General features: G+C 44.7%; 1 protein-coding gene across 1 annotated transcript in view; it reads right to left on the minus strand.

The window, feature by feature from the left end:
- COG4 (component of oligomeric golgi complex 4) overlaps positions 1-14,228 on the minus strand; it is a 177,579-nt gene that overhangs the window by 141,201 nt on the left and 22,150 nt on the right. Inside the window, exons 2-5 of the mRNA XM_078671201.1 lie at positions 11,679-11,761; positions 11,273-11,387; positions 9,749-9,923; positions 8,455-8,648 (exon numbers count right to left, since the gene is read on the minus strand). Of these exons, the coding sequence (XP_078527327.1) occupies positions 8,455-8,648; positions 9,749-9,923; positions 11,273-11,387; positions 11,679-11,761 (567 nt within the window). The remainder of the gene's footprint in view (positions 1-8,454; positions 8,649-9,748; positions 9,924-11,272; positions 11,388-11,678; positions 11,762-14,228) is intronic.

Below are 14,228 nucleotides of genomic sequence, written 5' to 3' on the forward strand. Positions count from 1 at the left end.
CTGATCATGCCTCCAGGTAACCTGAAGCTATTCCACTTAGGACTGTCACTACCCCTGCAGTTGTCAGGGCCCTCGAGTATCTTTACAAGAGTAGTCTTTCCCAAGTATGTGGTGTCAGACAAAAGTAGTGACTGAATGTCTAGTTATCTAAAGGAATAGTGGAATGAATGTGGTGCGACTTACCAGTTCACTACGCCACATCATCCACAAACCAATAATTTAGTTGAGAGATTCAACAAAACCACGAAGGTACGATTATCGGACTCCTGGAAAAACTTAGAAGGATGTGGGATGTCCTTGTGCCAGGCCTGCTTTTCGCTTACAGAGAACCACATCAGAAGGGAACAGGGTTTAGTCCCTTTGAACTTATGTTTGGAAATCCAGTAAGGGGACCACTGTGTCTGGTTGGATAAGGCTGGGAGAGACCTCTCACAGAGCCTAAACAATACATTGTGGACTATGTACTTTGCCTACAGTACACAGAGAAAGCATCCATAAACCTAGAGGCCAGCCAAGAGTTCTAGAAGCTCTGGTATGACCAAAAGGCTGCACTGGTGGAGCTCCAGCCAGAGGTGTGGGTACTAGAGCCTGTGGCTCGCAGGGCACTCTAGGACAAATAGAGTGCCCTTTACCCTATCCTTGAAAGGACAGGTGAGGTCACCTACCCGATTAACCTAGGCACTAGTAGGAACCCTCACAGAGTTATCAATGTGAACCGCCTAAAACCTTTCCAAGATAGGACTGATGTGGCCATGCTGATTGACAGTGATGAGGTTCAGGAAGAAGAGAGTGAACCTCTCCCTGACTTCCTCTCCCATAGACCTAAAGATGGGTGTAGGAAGCTGGCTCTTTATAAAGCGGACCAAAAAAGAGGTACACAGTATAAAGAGCCCATGCAAACCCCAAAGGAATTACAGAGGCACAAATGACACCCCAAATGCTTTCTTTTTTGGTAGTGTGGGTGAGCGGCTAGGCATATCAGAATGTAGTGCTAAGCAGTTATTGCACACACATATGTAGTAAATGAGACACACTGTGGGAAGCTGGCTCTGTACATGGTATTCCACTATGCGGGTATACTGTGCACAGTGTCCAGAGATTCCCCAGCAGTGTACAGGGCTCAATGTAAACCCAAAGTGCTCTATTAGTGGTAGCAGGGTTGTGGAATTTAATAAAATATCTACTTGTCAATGGGGCAGGTTGCTGCATAAATCTACTTGCCCTGTAACAAAATCCACTTGCCCCTTTCGTGCCATGTAGTGTAGTGACAAATTATTGCAGCAATCTCATTATATACGAGCTCAGAAATAGTCTCCCCTATTATGGCAGGGCTCATACCATTGTAGGGTTTGAATACTAGCAATTCCCTTATTTATCCACCTTTCTTCAGATCTACATGCTAGGGTTGAAGGTAGTGGTAAGTAATAGTTCCAGGATTGGAATGCCCTTTTGAGTCTACCTACTAACCCACATGTTTTAAGGGTTTTCACCAGCTGTTCTCCAATCTTTTCCCATACGGAGAGAGGTTGGAAATTTACTCCTGGCAATGGAAGATGTAACATTTCTTCCAGGGTTGGGGAAAAAAGTGGTTGGAGGGAAAGTAGTCTTGCATACGCTCAACAGGTTTTCGCATGAGCAAATCTACACATGCATGTTTGCTCTTGCTAAAATGCAGTTCACAAATATTTTCTAGGAGTATGAATTCTTGACTTACTTCTGTAAAATCTTATGAATTCACAAAAGCCGTAAATCTTCACTAATACAAGGACATATACCACGGGTGCACTGCGGAGATTTCTTTAATAATTGGGCCCCCAATTAGGTCTGGCATTAACCAAGTGTTTATTAAAATTCTATCTGTCGCTCTGTCTATTTATCGGCTAGCTTCACTATGAATGGCAGCATTCTGCTCTTTCACAAAGAGTATATTGGCACACTGTAGGAAGCTGGCTTTGTATATATACTATACTATACCAAAATGAGGTATAGTGTGCACAGAGTCCAGTGGAAACCCAAAGGTAGGCAGAGGTAAAAGAAGATAGCACCTTACTCTCTATCTGTGGTAGTGTGGGCGAGCAGCAAGGCTTTATCAGAGTGTAGTGTTAAGCATTCGTTGTACACACTCCGGCATCAAATGATGTCACACACTCAAAGACTGAACTCAGACCAATTTATTGCATCAAAAATGTTATTAAGTTATTTTATTTCTTAGAACCAAGCCAAGCTTGGTTAAGGTAAGTGAAATAAATGCTTTGCAAAATCTTATGCAATGCTTTACAATTGAATTCAGGTTCAAACGCAGTTGACTAAATTACATCAACAAAAAAAGTGATGCTGTGGGACCAATTGTTTTAATTGATTGTTCAGAACAGGTTTATTAATTACCCATCTGACCTAAGAACTTCTTCTAAAATGAATTTATACAATTTGTTGTGTCATTTACCACCCGTTACCTCAAATAATTCAATTATATCCATGGATATGTATTTCTCCTTTTAAATTTTCTTTTATTTACTCAAATATTTTCTATATTCATTTTTGTTTCACTTATTCTTTTATATATACACTCTTTTTTGTGCTATACATATAAAATTGCACTATTTACATATCACACAATCAATTTACAAGAACAGTCTACCAAACAGTAGAAATGAAAAGTTAAGCATTCGCATATTGTTTCACAATAGCCCCTCTTATTTACATGGATGCTCTAAATCATATTATCTAAAGAGCATTCCTCAAAAATACAAGTACACCTTATTAATGCAGTATTAAAGGGATCAATCAGACCCCCCAGGATATAGCGGCATGGATCAGCAAATTTAGCGGCACAAAAATGGAAATTTAGCGGCACAAATATGGAAATTTAGCGGCAATTTTGCGGCATTTTATTTGGAAGTTTCCCTACAACAAACACAGATATCTTAGTGGGCACTTTTGTAAAAATCACGGCATTTTTACAAAGGGGCCGATTGAGCGACAAACCGCGAAATCACGAAATCCTGGAGCATCTGAATAGTGGAGAAGTTACTGACGTCATGCCAGGTGAGCGTTGTGGGGGAAGGAAATCCTTTAAAGAGTCATTTTCTTTCTGGATTTCCCTTCTCTTCTTGAAACGCAAGAGCAGCAACATTGTAGTGTCACCAGGGCTTTAAGTGGAAGCTTTTTCAATATTACATGTAAAAAGCCATAGTTGCAAATATTTATCTTATGCAACTAATAACCATTGACCTAGCCAATAGTCCTGCCTTGTTGTAGGTATGATGTTACTTTATATCACATATACTGCCCTGGGCAACGCAAACTCTTAAAATTCCAAAATAGAAAGATGGATTTCCACGCCGATAAGTCCTATGCAAGAAAGCAATAAACTACTTTCTCTGGAAAGTTGATATTTTGATTAAAGCCTTGCTTGCTCCTTTCTAAAATCACGGAATACAATTCTCCCACTTCTGCCCCAAAATCTCCCTCCTAAAAGTGTACCCATCCATCCTTCAGTCCCACAGTTTCATCTCTAGTCGACCTACAGCTCTCAATTAAAATGACATGGTCTGCGCATAAACCAATTGAAACTCAGCTGTTATCGCCCTCGGAAGGATGAAAGATTGAGCTGGAACAGCTCACAGTAAAATCTGGCCACGTACATACTTGTTTCTCCTGCACTGGCCAAACCTGCGACCTGCTCAGCCCCCCCCCCCCTCCCTCCCTCTATACACATCAGAAGGCGAGAGCAAGGTCAGGCTGCCTGGATCCAAGACTATCTAATTGCAGCCGCCCCCGAGTACTTAACAGGTCCGTAAAGGATCATTTACATGTAAATTAGGCTTTTGCTGTGTTTTAACCCCTTCTTTCAGTCACTGTCATTAGCAAGCTCCCCCCCCCCCCCGAAATTTGGCTCTAGGTGCCCGCCTGTGTCTGACTCACCTTTCATCTTTTCTACAGGGCGTGTAAATACAGCACCTCCTTGCTGTAAAATTTACGTGAGAGCTAATCTGAAAGCACATTGTTGGCTGTGATTGCTGTAAAGCAGCAAGATTGGTGTTTAGTCCTGCCGGCAACGGCTGAACTGAATGTAACGTGTTTGCGCTTTCAGACGAGGTGTCAGGAGCCCCCTTCATCAATGCCCCCACTCACAGGTGACAGTCTTGCTGGAGCCATAAGCTGTCCTGGCCTCTCTAATCCACAATGCGTGTACAATTACTCACCACCTCTAAATTAGCTAGTACGGCACGACGTAATGACGTGTGCCCGTACAGCCAATCAGAGGTCACCATTTTGTGAGCTGTCTGTCAAGACCTTTTTTTGCGGCAAAAAACATAAATATCGCGGTCATTGCGCTATTTCGCTGATTTCGCGATTTGATCCTTCTACTTTGTACTGCTGATAGCTATTTATCACCGAATCTCGATTCCAAGGGTGTCCATTTCAAAAGTTGTCGACACGTTTCAGCCCCTTAATTTCCGGGCCTCAGCAGGACTAGGGCTTTAGCATTAACACAACAAATATGCTGCACCGATCGGAATGTTTCAATTATTGAATAATTTTCGGGACTAGCGGCTAACCATCTGAATTGGGTTGCAGCCCTTCCACTGTACTTCTATATATTTGAATAGCAACTCTGGTTAACCTCATTTAAGGGCGTCTGGCGTCATCTTATCCATCTTGGTCGCCTCTATTATATAGACTATGTTCCACCAAGTGAAAGTCCCTTTAGGGTGTTTTCATACGCGGCCGTGCTCTCGCCTAACCAACATTCTCGTCTTCCGCGTTCCGGGCTGATGCCAGGGCTTGTTACTTGCTTTGAGCAGTACCAGTGCTCGTGGGAGACCCAGGTAGTCAGAGTCACAGGGCAGTCAGGTCCTCCGGGGTTTTTGAGGTTGCTGACCACTGGAGACACCGGGGTATTGCAGGAGCAGGTTCGAGGGTCGACAGGCCTGTAAGGCTGGGGCCAAATCAGTTGGGGTCTTCCTCTTTTTAGCAGCTGTACGGCAGGTCTTCCGGTTCCTGGTTCTTCTTTCTTGTTTCCTAATCTGGATCTAAGGAGGGAAGGTTCAGGGTGCTCCTAAATACTAAATTTAGGGGCGTTACAGGTAGGGCGAGGGCAGGGACCAATGGGTCCCTGTCCTGGGGTAGGTACACCTCCTAGCCTGCTCCTCTACTGTGGGAGGGGGCAGGAGCCTAGCTTTGATTGGGCAGGGCTCCCCATCTTCAATATGGCCAGAGCCCGGGGTCGTGCTTCAACTCGCGTCTCCCACCGGAGGGGTGGAGTTGGCACAGACTGGCACACCCCCTGCCTGACGTAGGTTTTCCCGCCAGTCTTCCCGCCGGAGTGGGGGTCAGAACTGGTGGGGGCCAGTTGCTGGGTACAGCAAGTGGTCTGGAGAAGCAAACAAAGGCGGAATGCCTTTGAAGCGTCCCCTGCCCATCCTGGGGGAGGGGGCTTGGCACCTCGTCCCAGGACGTGCATTGTTGCAGGCCCCGGAGAGCAGGGTCTCTCCACCCAGGGGTCCAGCAACATGTCTGCTGTGTGGCAGCCTAGGCAGCCTCTCAAACAAGACGTGGATTGTAGGTTAAGTTTCAGGGGGCATCTCTAAGATGCCCTCTGGAGTGCATTTTACATTAAATGCCACACTGGCATCAGTGTGGGTTTAATGTGCTGACAAGTTTGATATCAAACTTGTCAGCCTTCAGTGTAGCCATTATGGTGCTGTGGAGTTCATAATGACAACCTCCCAGCACCATATACTCTTAATGACATCACTGCACTTACAGTGCCCAGGAATGGCACTGGGTACAGTTGGGGCACAGGGCTCATGCACCTGTGCCCGCACTACTGGCATAGGGCACCCAGCTAGAGGGGTGGCTGATGTATGTCCAGGGCAGTGGGGTTGTGGGCATGGCACACAGGGATGTGTGCCATGTCGACTCTTTGTTTAGTTCTGCACCAGGACACTCAGCCTGCAAAGGCAGTGCGTGTGTGTCAGGGTACAGGCGCCTAAGGGTGGCACAATAAGTGCTGCAGCCCTTAGAGACCTTCCCTGGTCACAGTGCCCTGGGTACCTGTGGTACCATTTACCAGGGGCTGATCTGTGGCCAGAGAGTGCCAACTGGGCTTTGTTTTCAATGCAGTTTTAGGGAAAGAAAATAGGCCATAGGCACCTGTTTGACAGGAGCCCATGGCACACTTAGTCAAAGTACATCAGCAGTAAAAAGTGGGGGCAGCCATGCAACAAGCATTGGCATAGCCAATAGGTCTCGCTTGTGGGACCTTAGAAGTATTTAGTTTTGCAGCACAATATTCGATTATGCAACAAGGATATTGTGCTGCAAAACTAAATACTTCTAAGGTCCCACAAGCGAGACCTATTGGCTATGCCAATGCTTGTTATATAGTGCGGACAACAGTAGTGATACATGAAGCAAAAATTACAAGTGAGCATGTTACAAAAGCAAACGTTACGTTACATGAGACAATAGTGACAGTTGTGCAAGTATCAAGAGCAAACAAAATACAAGAGGTAGCAAACGATATGTTCTTAGAGGAAACAAGCTTCTCGGCACTGCTGGGTCGGAGCAGCAGGCAGATGCGAGTGGAGCGCGCGCTGGAGAGGGAGGGGGTGGGAGGACTAGGCAGCGGGAGAGAGGGAGAAAGGAGCGCGAGAGCCCAAGGCGATGGCGGCGGCAGAAGAGCGAGGGAGCAGTTTTTATAAAGCGAGGACAACAGTAGTGATACATGAAGCAAAAATTACAAGTGAGCATGTTACAAAAGCAAACGTTACGTTACATGAGACAATAGTGACAGTTGTGCAAGTATCAAGAGCAACAAAATACAAGAGGTAGCAAACGATATGCAATAGCATATCTGAGGGAACACGGCCTGGGGGAAGCTGGCTGGGGAGGGGGAGGAGAAATGAAAGGAAGGCTGTGTGCGGCGTAATTAGGGGAGGAGAAGCCGCAGAGCGCACTCTGGGCGAAGCCCTTTGATGTGCTGTGCGGCAAATGGAGGGAGGCTGATGCGCGTTCATGTTTGAACACGTGGTTCACATGAACTTCATGAAAACGCCAGCAAAAAGCTGGTGGTTTCATGATGTTTTCGCCGCTTGAATTCTCGCTCCGCTCGATGCGCATGCGCGCATCGATAGGTCGCGAGACCTAAAAAGAGGGCACTTTCTTACAAATTTCAGTTCATAAAAACGAAAGAAACAGAATGGGCTTTGCTTCCCTAGTACATGCCCTGCTGAATTTAAGTAGCTGCTGCCTAAGAGGAGTGAATAGAACTCTTATTGCAACATTTTCTTTTCAGGACTCCAGCTAATTGAGGATGCTGGTCCTTTATAATGGTACCTGCATCTCCTGCACATCTGTGCCACCTGTATTCCAGTGTAAGTGGAGGTTAGTGCAGATTTGGTTTCCAAAGCAGAATTTACTTCTTAGACAGCTAGAGATTGAGGAAGGTCTGTCCCAAGCAAAGTCAAGGAAACATGGACAGCAGAGGAAAGTCAGGCAGGTGGTGTGCTTCCACTGCAAGCGAGGCATGGCTGGGTGCTGCTTGCAGACTGGTTTCCTATTTCTGTGCTTGATTAAGCAGCTCTGTGCAGTACTAACTAAGCTGGCTGACTGTATAAGAGCCACTCACTGAGGAGCAGGAACAAAATCTTAAGTCACGACATTCAAGCAAGTCCATGCTCATTTATTGGTGGGATGCCACTGTCCTTAACTAAGGTTGGCTGGGAGATCACAAGGTCTGCGTTATGACCCCATGCCATGACACACACTATCAGTCAGATTCATTGTGGCCTATTAACTAGCAACATTTGAAGTGGGCTCGCTGCCTATGCTAGGTGATTGCTTAATGAACGGTATTCTGGTGTGTACTACAGCAAACATGCGACTGGCAGCGGTTATTCAAATCGGCACTTCAGTAAACAGGCTGGATTTTTTTAAGAGGGGGCGGGGTCGGGAAAACAGAACGTAAAAATCTTGGCCATCTACCTACCAGCAGAGCCATCCTACCTAGTATGTGAAATATTACAAGAAAGGTGCAATGTAAGCAAGACATGATGTAGTAGTAGGGTGGATTGAAAGATCAGCTATTGGTCATTTGCTCACTGCAGAGATACCCTCTGCATCAAGTGGGGTTGTAAAAGTGGGTTATGACCTGAACAAAGCTTAAACTCTCTGCAGATATCTTGCATAAAGCGAGGCATTACCAGGAATGGTGATGCAGGCAATGCCTGCTGGCTTTACTTTCCTACAGAGATGCAGGATGTCAAGATGGGCTGTGATGAAAGCCAAGCTTTTTGGCTTTTCCTACCTGCAGATACCCCCGTGTAGTATTTGAGATGGTACAGGGTGTGATTTGAAGTAATAAGGGCTTGTATTTTTACCTCACTGCAGAGCTATCCTGGTTATTGTGAGGTAGGTGAGAGATGGATGACATGTTTGCTGTCTTACCTGCTTGCAGAGGTACTCTGAGAACTTGCTGAGTCCTTCTTCGTGCAGACCGAGCAGTGGCATGATCTTAAAGAACCGCTCCACCTGGGGCAGGTCACCTTCCTTAATAGCCGCATCCAGCTTCTCACTGACAATGACTTTCAGTCGGCGCTCTGCGTCTTGGAGCAGGTCCAGGTTAGCATTAATAACGTTTCCTGGCATGGGGGTTTCAGAGAGGAAAATTACTGTACTGTGATGACAAGAGAACTGGCAGTGCTTTTTTACTTTTAACAAAATGGTAAGATGAAAAAGGCAAGGATCCAAAAGTAGTGCAGTTCTGCAAGAAAGGGAATAACAATGGGTTTTCATTCTTCAGCAAATGTATGTGCGTACAGCAATAAGTCCAATGCCCAATACTTTTTTATTTGCACTGAAGTTTACATGGATATTAGACTTTGCGATTGCTTATTTAAAAACACATGAGTGTGAGCCTAACTGTAAGCTATGGTCACAGCTAAGGCTTCCCTTTCAAACCTAAAGTGATAGGCGTGCTGCAGGAAACCCTTCATTGGAACAAGAGAAGCCCATAAGTGATTTGAAAGTTAGAGGAGGCAATCCTGAATATTGGCACTACTGCTAACTGCACTATTCGTCTAGATGGCAGGGATCTACCGTTTACTAGTATAGCGGTCTTAGTTCACCCTCTCATGGCAATGAGTGCTGTCAGGATTGCATTTCATTAGTACTAAGGGGTTTCAATTTCTCATTTAACAAGGATTATTCCCATCAAAAAGTTGTTCCTGGATCAAGAATAGTTTGTATTCCATTTTTAATAAGGGAAAGGTGTGCGTTGTTAAGCAGTGAATTCCATCTCTGCATGAATTATTATGGGTGCTCACAAAAAATCTCCTTTAGAGGAACAAAAGTGGGGCCTAAGGTTTTGAAAGAAATGAGATCCAATGATCATGTGCATTACTGTCCCTGAGGCCTTGTCAGACACACATAGTACCTCCAATAGCATAAATGACAGGCAGCATGGACAGCGAGATGTTCTCACTTGTGCATGTTTGGTGTGGACTGAACTGCAGTATCTGCTCACTAGACTGGGAGTTGAAAAGAAGAGGAGCCAGAAACAATTCTTCCCTGAGAAGCAGATACATAGCAATTCAGAGAAGTGGACCTTTTGGGTTGTCAAGTATTCCTTGCCTTTAATGTGACCCCCTTTATGGGAGGAAGGGATGTCGATGTAGAATTCTCTAGTGGCGTTTCCTGCTCCTTACAGGATTTCTGTCTGGTTAAAGATGTAAACACTCACCTTCATTTCCCTGTCTGCTAAGCTCAATGACCGACTTGTCCAGTGAGAGATAGCGGTGGATGTGTGCAGCTGCCTGTTCATAATCCTCATTCCTCAGGGCTGTCTGAACACCGTCCATACAGAACTTCAGATCTAGAATGTCATCAGCTCGCTGGATGGCCTGGTATAGTCGATTCTGCAAGAAGTACACATGTATTGGGAACCATACTGTGGCTGGCGATGCCTGCTTGGACTGTAGATTTACAGTCCTGACAGTCATTAATACAGCATAGCAAGCCAGTGACACGCAGAAACGTTCTATACAATGTATATTACAAAGGTGTGCACATACTTTCAAACTAAAAACAAAACAGAATTGGTACTAAAATGAGTGGTCTGATGCAGGCCCCGCTCACAGACTCATTCTTCTTCGCGAGTCCAGCATGCTTCAAGCCTCCTATGCACATAGACTTCAATACGTGCCAGATTGTGGACATCTAGCATTACAAGTGCACTACTATTTACTGTGCATAATGTCCAAAATAGGTCAGTCAGAGGAACAAGGACCAAGCTCACCCCTTTCAAAAAATCTAAGAATGAGAAATGCCACTTGGTTTGGAACTTCTCAAGCATACCCTACGATGTGGATCCAAGGCAGGCAGAGTCCCAGTAGAGCAGTACTCTTCCTGGAACTTTTCAGGTAACACCTCAAGTGAGGCTTCCAGGAATTCCTACTAAGTAGCCCTCGGGCTTTAGCATGGACTAATAGTGGAGGAGGGAGGGAAAAGGCAGGTTAGGGGAGTGGGAGGGATGATGGAATAACTGTCAGTCATCGATATTTAACAGTACATATTCAGAAATCAGCTGCGTAGGCCACGTCAAATGTGGATTGTATCATAGCACGTAATCTGGAGTGAGACAGAAAGGTAAGCAATCCCCGCACCAAATTACTACATTGGCTGCAATAACACAACTATGATATTATAACCTGTTCACTTGCTGTATACGGTGTAAGCTTTGTCACAAGCCAAAAAGTGTAATTCAGGCACTCCTATTTAGGGGAATCAACGTGAAGGTGGAGCCTAAGCGCCACTCTGAAAGCTACTTTTTGTTGATCACACAATGTCTCTATACCGCTACGCTGTCAAGCCAGACCATAAAAAAACACAATCCTTCAGCACAGATGCATGCATATCATTAATAAAGGTGTAAATCATAGAGAAGAAAAGAAAAATATGAAGCAGAAAAAGTTGTTTCTAAACATATCCACGTCCTTAATTTTGGACCTTCTGTGGTAGCAGGAAGCAACAGGTATATTACTGTACATTAGGATTCACAATAACTCATATTTTCAACCCTAATATTCAATACTTTAAACATTATTTGCTACAGAAATTGGGCGCTGGGAACCCTAAAGGCTCTGTGGATTACTGGGACAAGAACATAAATGTATGGGTATAGAAAATGGGGAGGGTGAGGTAAGGAGAGTGGAATAAAACAGATTAATAAAGCAAAAAAGGAGGCAGAGGTCTTATAGGTAAATACCTTGGCAAGGTCAAGTTGACGAACTTTGCTGCTGACGTTCTCTGCAAGACTACAGGTGAAGGTGATCATTCCAGATAACTGCTTGGCATCACCCTCAATTAATTGGAGGTTAGGGCTACAAGGAAGAGAAGGTAGCATGTCAGACAACATCAGAAGTGAAAAAACATGATACTATTACAAGAGATACTTACGAACCAATAGAAAAGAGAGTGATGGTGATCATGCACATGGTAACTCTTGACGATGCAGAGAAAAGTGTATGCATAGAGACAGGGGAAAATCCTCTGCGGTCAAATGAAGTGAAGAGTTTATTGTGAGTACTTACAACACAGAGTCACTGGAGGTGCAAAAGAACTGAATCTATAGGTTGTAGTGTATGCAATGTTAACACCTTAATAATACAGACCCCATGCGCTGAAGAGAAACCATCTTGCTCTCAATGGTGCTCTGCTGTCCCAGGAGAGCCTCAAGCTGAGCCTCCACCTCCTTCTGAAAATTAAAACAAAAGAACAGTTAGCCAAAGAAACAGCTCTGCATTCTAAAGTGGGACCTAAAGCATGGCTCACTGTGTTGCTTCAAACTACAGACACTCAGACATACACAAGAGATAAGAAAAGGATTACATCAGAGCACAAAAATAAGGACAGGATTTAAAATAGAAGGAATTGATACTGGTGAAGGAGAGCAGGATTACAAATGGAAGAAACGAAAGAACAGTAATGGTTTCTGTAATGATTCATCAAGTCATTGCTCATGAGATGTTCTTCAGGTAAACGTAAGTATTTATTAATTAGCCCGTTTACCGCGGCGGCAATTCCGCCACGGTAAATGGGCATCCTATTGCGCGGGCGGGGCCGCGTCGGCCAACGGACGTGCACAGCACTACCGAGGTAGTGCTCGCGACGGCCGTTGGCCGACGGGCGCACTTAAGGGGTTAAGCTTCACCCACGACATGGAGCGCGTCTCCGGCACGAAGCTCGATCGGCAACTGACACAACCCATCGAACCAGAGTACGCTACACGCGCACATTCAAAGACTAACATTCTACATTACATACATAGTATTCCAATAGCAATTAACCCCTCCCATGCTGGTGCCGGAACCGCTCCATCACCAGCCACGGACGCGCTGTCCTGATGACGGAGCATTTCCGCCACGGTCCGCTCGGCGCGCCTGCGCGGATTCCGCGCCTGCGCTGGTAGTTCCATTGAGCGGGCGGGGCCATGACGGAACCGCTCAGTCATAAGCACAGCGCACCCGAGGCACGTGACGGAGCAATTTCGTCACGAGCATGGGAGCCCTGCGCGGCCGCCCCACCCCCCTAGCGCTGCGGCGGAATTGCCGCCGCAGCGAAGGGGTTAAGGCAGAGAAACAAAGTAAACAACCCACTACATCACCTCCTCCTTTACCATAAATACAAATTAATATGCAACAAACTCATTGTATCTAACAGGAGCTTTTCTCACCCTGCCACTACGACTAAATGATGGAGCATCCAAATCAGCTGACACTGACAGAACTGTTGGTGAACAAACTTTCGGTCCTGGAAACAGAAACAGCTTTCACATCTGACTGTAACCAATGTGTCCACCCACAATTTGCAACCTCCAAATTGTCTCTCGCACTACTAACCAACTTGGCCTGCTCTTGTGACATTTTCAATAATTGTCTTTTGTTCCAACAACCTTTCCCATCCAGGAAAGCTGCTCCTTTACTAACTTTGTTAATCTGAACTGGGTTTGAAAATACTGAATTCCCTTTCAAAACGTTAAATTTTTTTTTTATCATTACCCAATCACCAACAGAAATTTCCAAGTTTCTCAAATTTTTTTTAATTGAAATTTCCTTTCATACGCTCTTGCTTTTCTTTAACTTTGTTTGCAATCATTTCAGTGTCAACAAATTCCTTTGCCACATTTGACTTTTTGTTGCCTAACCAAGAGGAAAATAAAGTAGAGTGTGCTTTTCTACCTCTTAGCAGTTCAAAAAGAGTGACTTTAGTGGTACAATGGAGAGATGTATTATAGTTCCATACTTTCTCCTCGAGAAATTTTCCAACATCTAGACCTGAAGCAATAGCGGTCTGGATCCCTTCTTGCATCATTTTATTACCACGCTCCACAAGCCCATTAGAAGAAGGCGAGTACAGTGCTACTTTAAAGTGCTTAATGTCTTGCAAATCCAAAAAATGTCCGCATTTTATCAGACATAAAATGGGTCCCATTGTCCGTGACTAGAACACAAGGAGCCCCTTCTAACAAAAATATCTTCTTTAGAAACGTGATGGTATTGTCTGAATCAGGTGAGTTCACAAATGTATAGTACATCCATTTTGAATAATATTCTATTGCCAAAATGAGGTACCTCATCTCATTCTGTAAAACATTATAAGGGACTGAAAAATCCAACCCCACTTTTTCCCATGCTGACCCAGGGAACTGTGTAGGATGTAGAGGAGAGGATGTTTTCCAATGCTTGTCTGACAGCAAGCACTCCTCACAATTATTTACCACTGCCCTGACTTGTGAATCTATGCTGGGCCACCAATAATGCTGTTTGATTCTTATGCATGTTTATGACCCTTGTGAGCCATTTTTACAATAGAATTTCTCAGATCTGTTGGAGGTACAAATTTATCGCCCCTTAAAACAATGTGGTCTTTTACTCAAATTTCATCTGCCACTTGAGCAAAATTTCTCAATTCCCCGGGCAGATTCCTTGCGTCAGGCCAGGTTTTGGATGAAAATGCCATCACTTTAGATAGAACCGCATCTTTTAAACTAGACTCTTTCCATCCACTCGCAGAAATTGCGAAACTCCATTCATCAATTGCATCTACCACCGCCACACATTCTACTTCTTCTTCAATCAAATCATCCTCATCATCTTTTTCCATTAACATTCTAGATAAACAATCTGCACGAAAATGTCTTCCTCAAGAGATATGCTTCATTT

This window comes from Lissotriton helveticus, chromosome 12 (genome assembly GCF_964261635.1).
Source record: "Lissotriton helveticus chromosome 12, aLisHel1.1, whole genome shotgun sequence".
NCBI classification, from domain to species: Eukaryota; Metazoa; Chordata; class Amphibia; order Caudata; family Salamandridae; genus Lissotriton; species Lissotriton helveticus.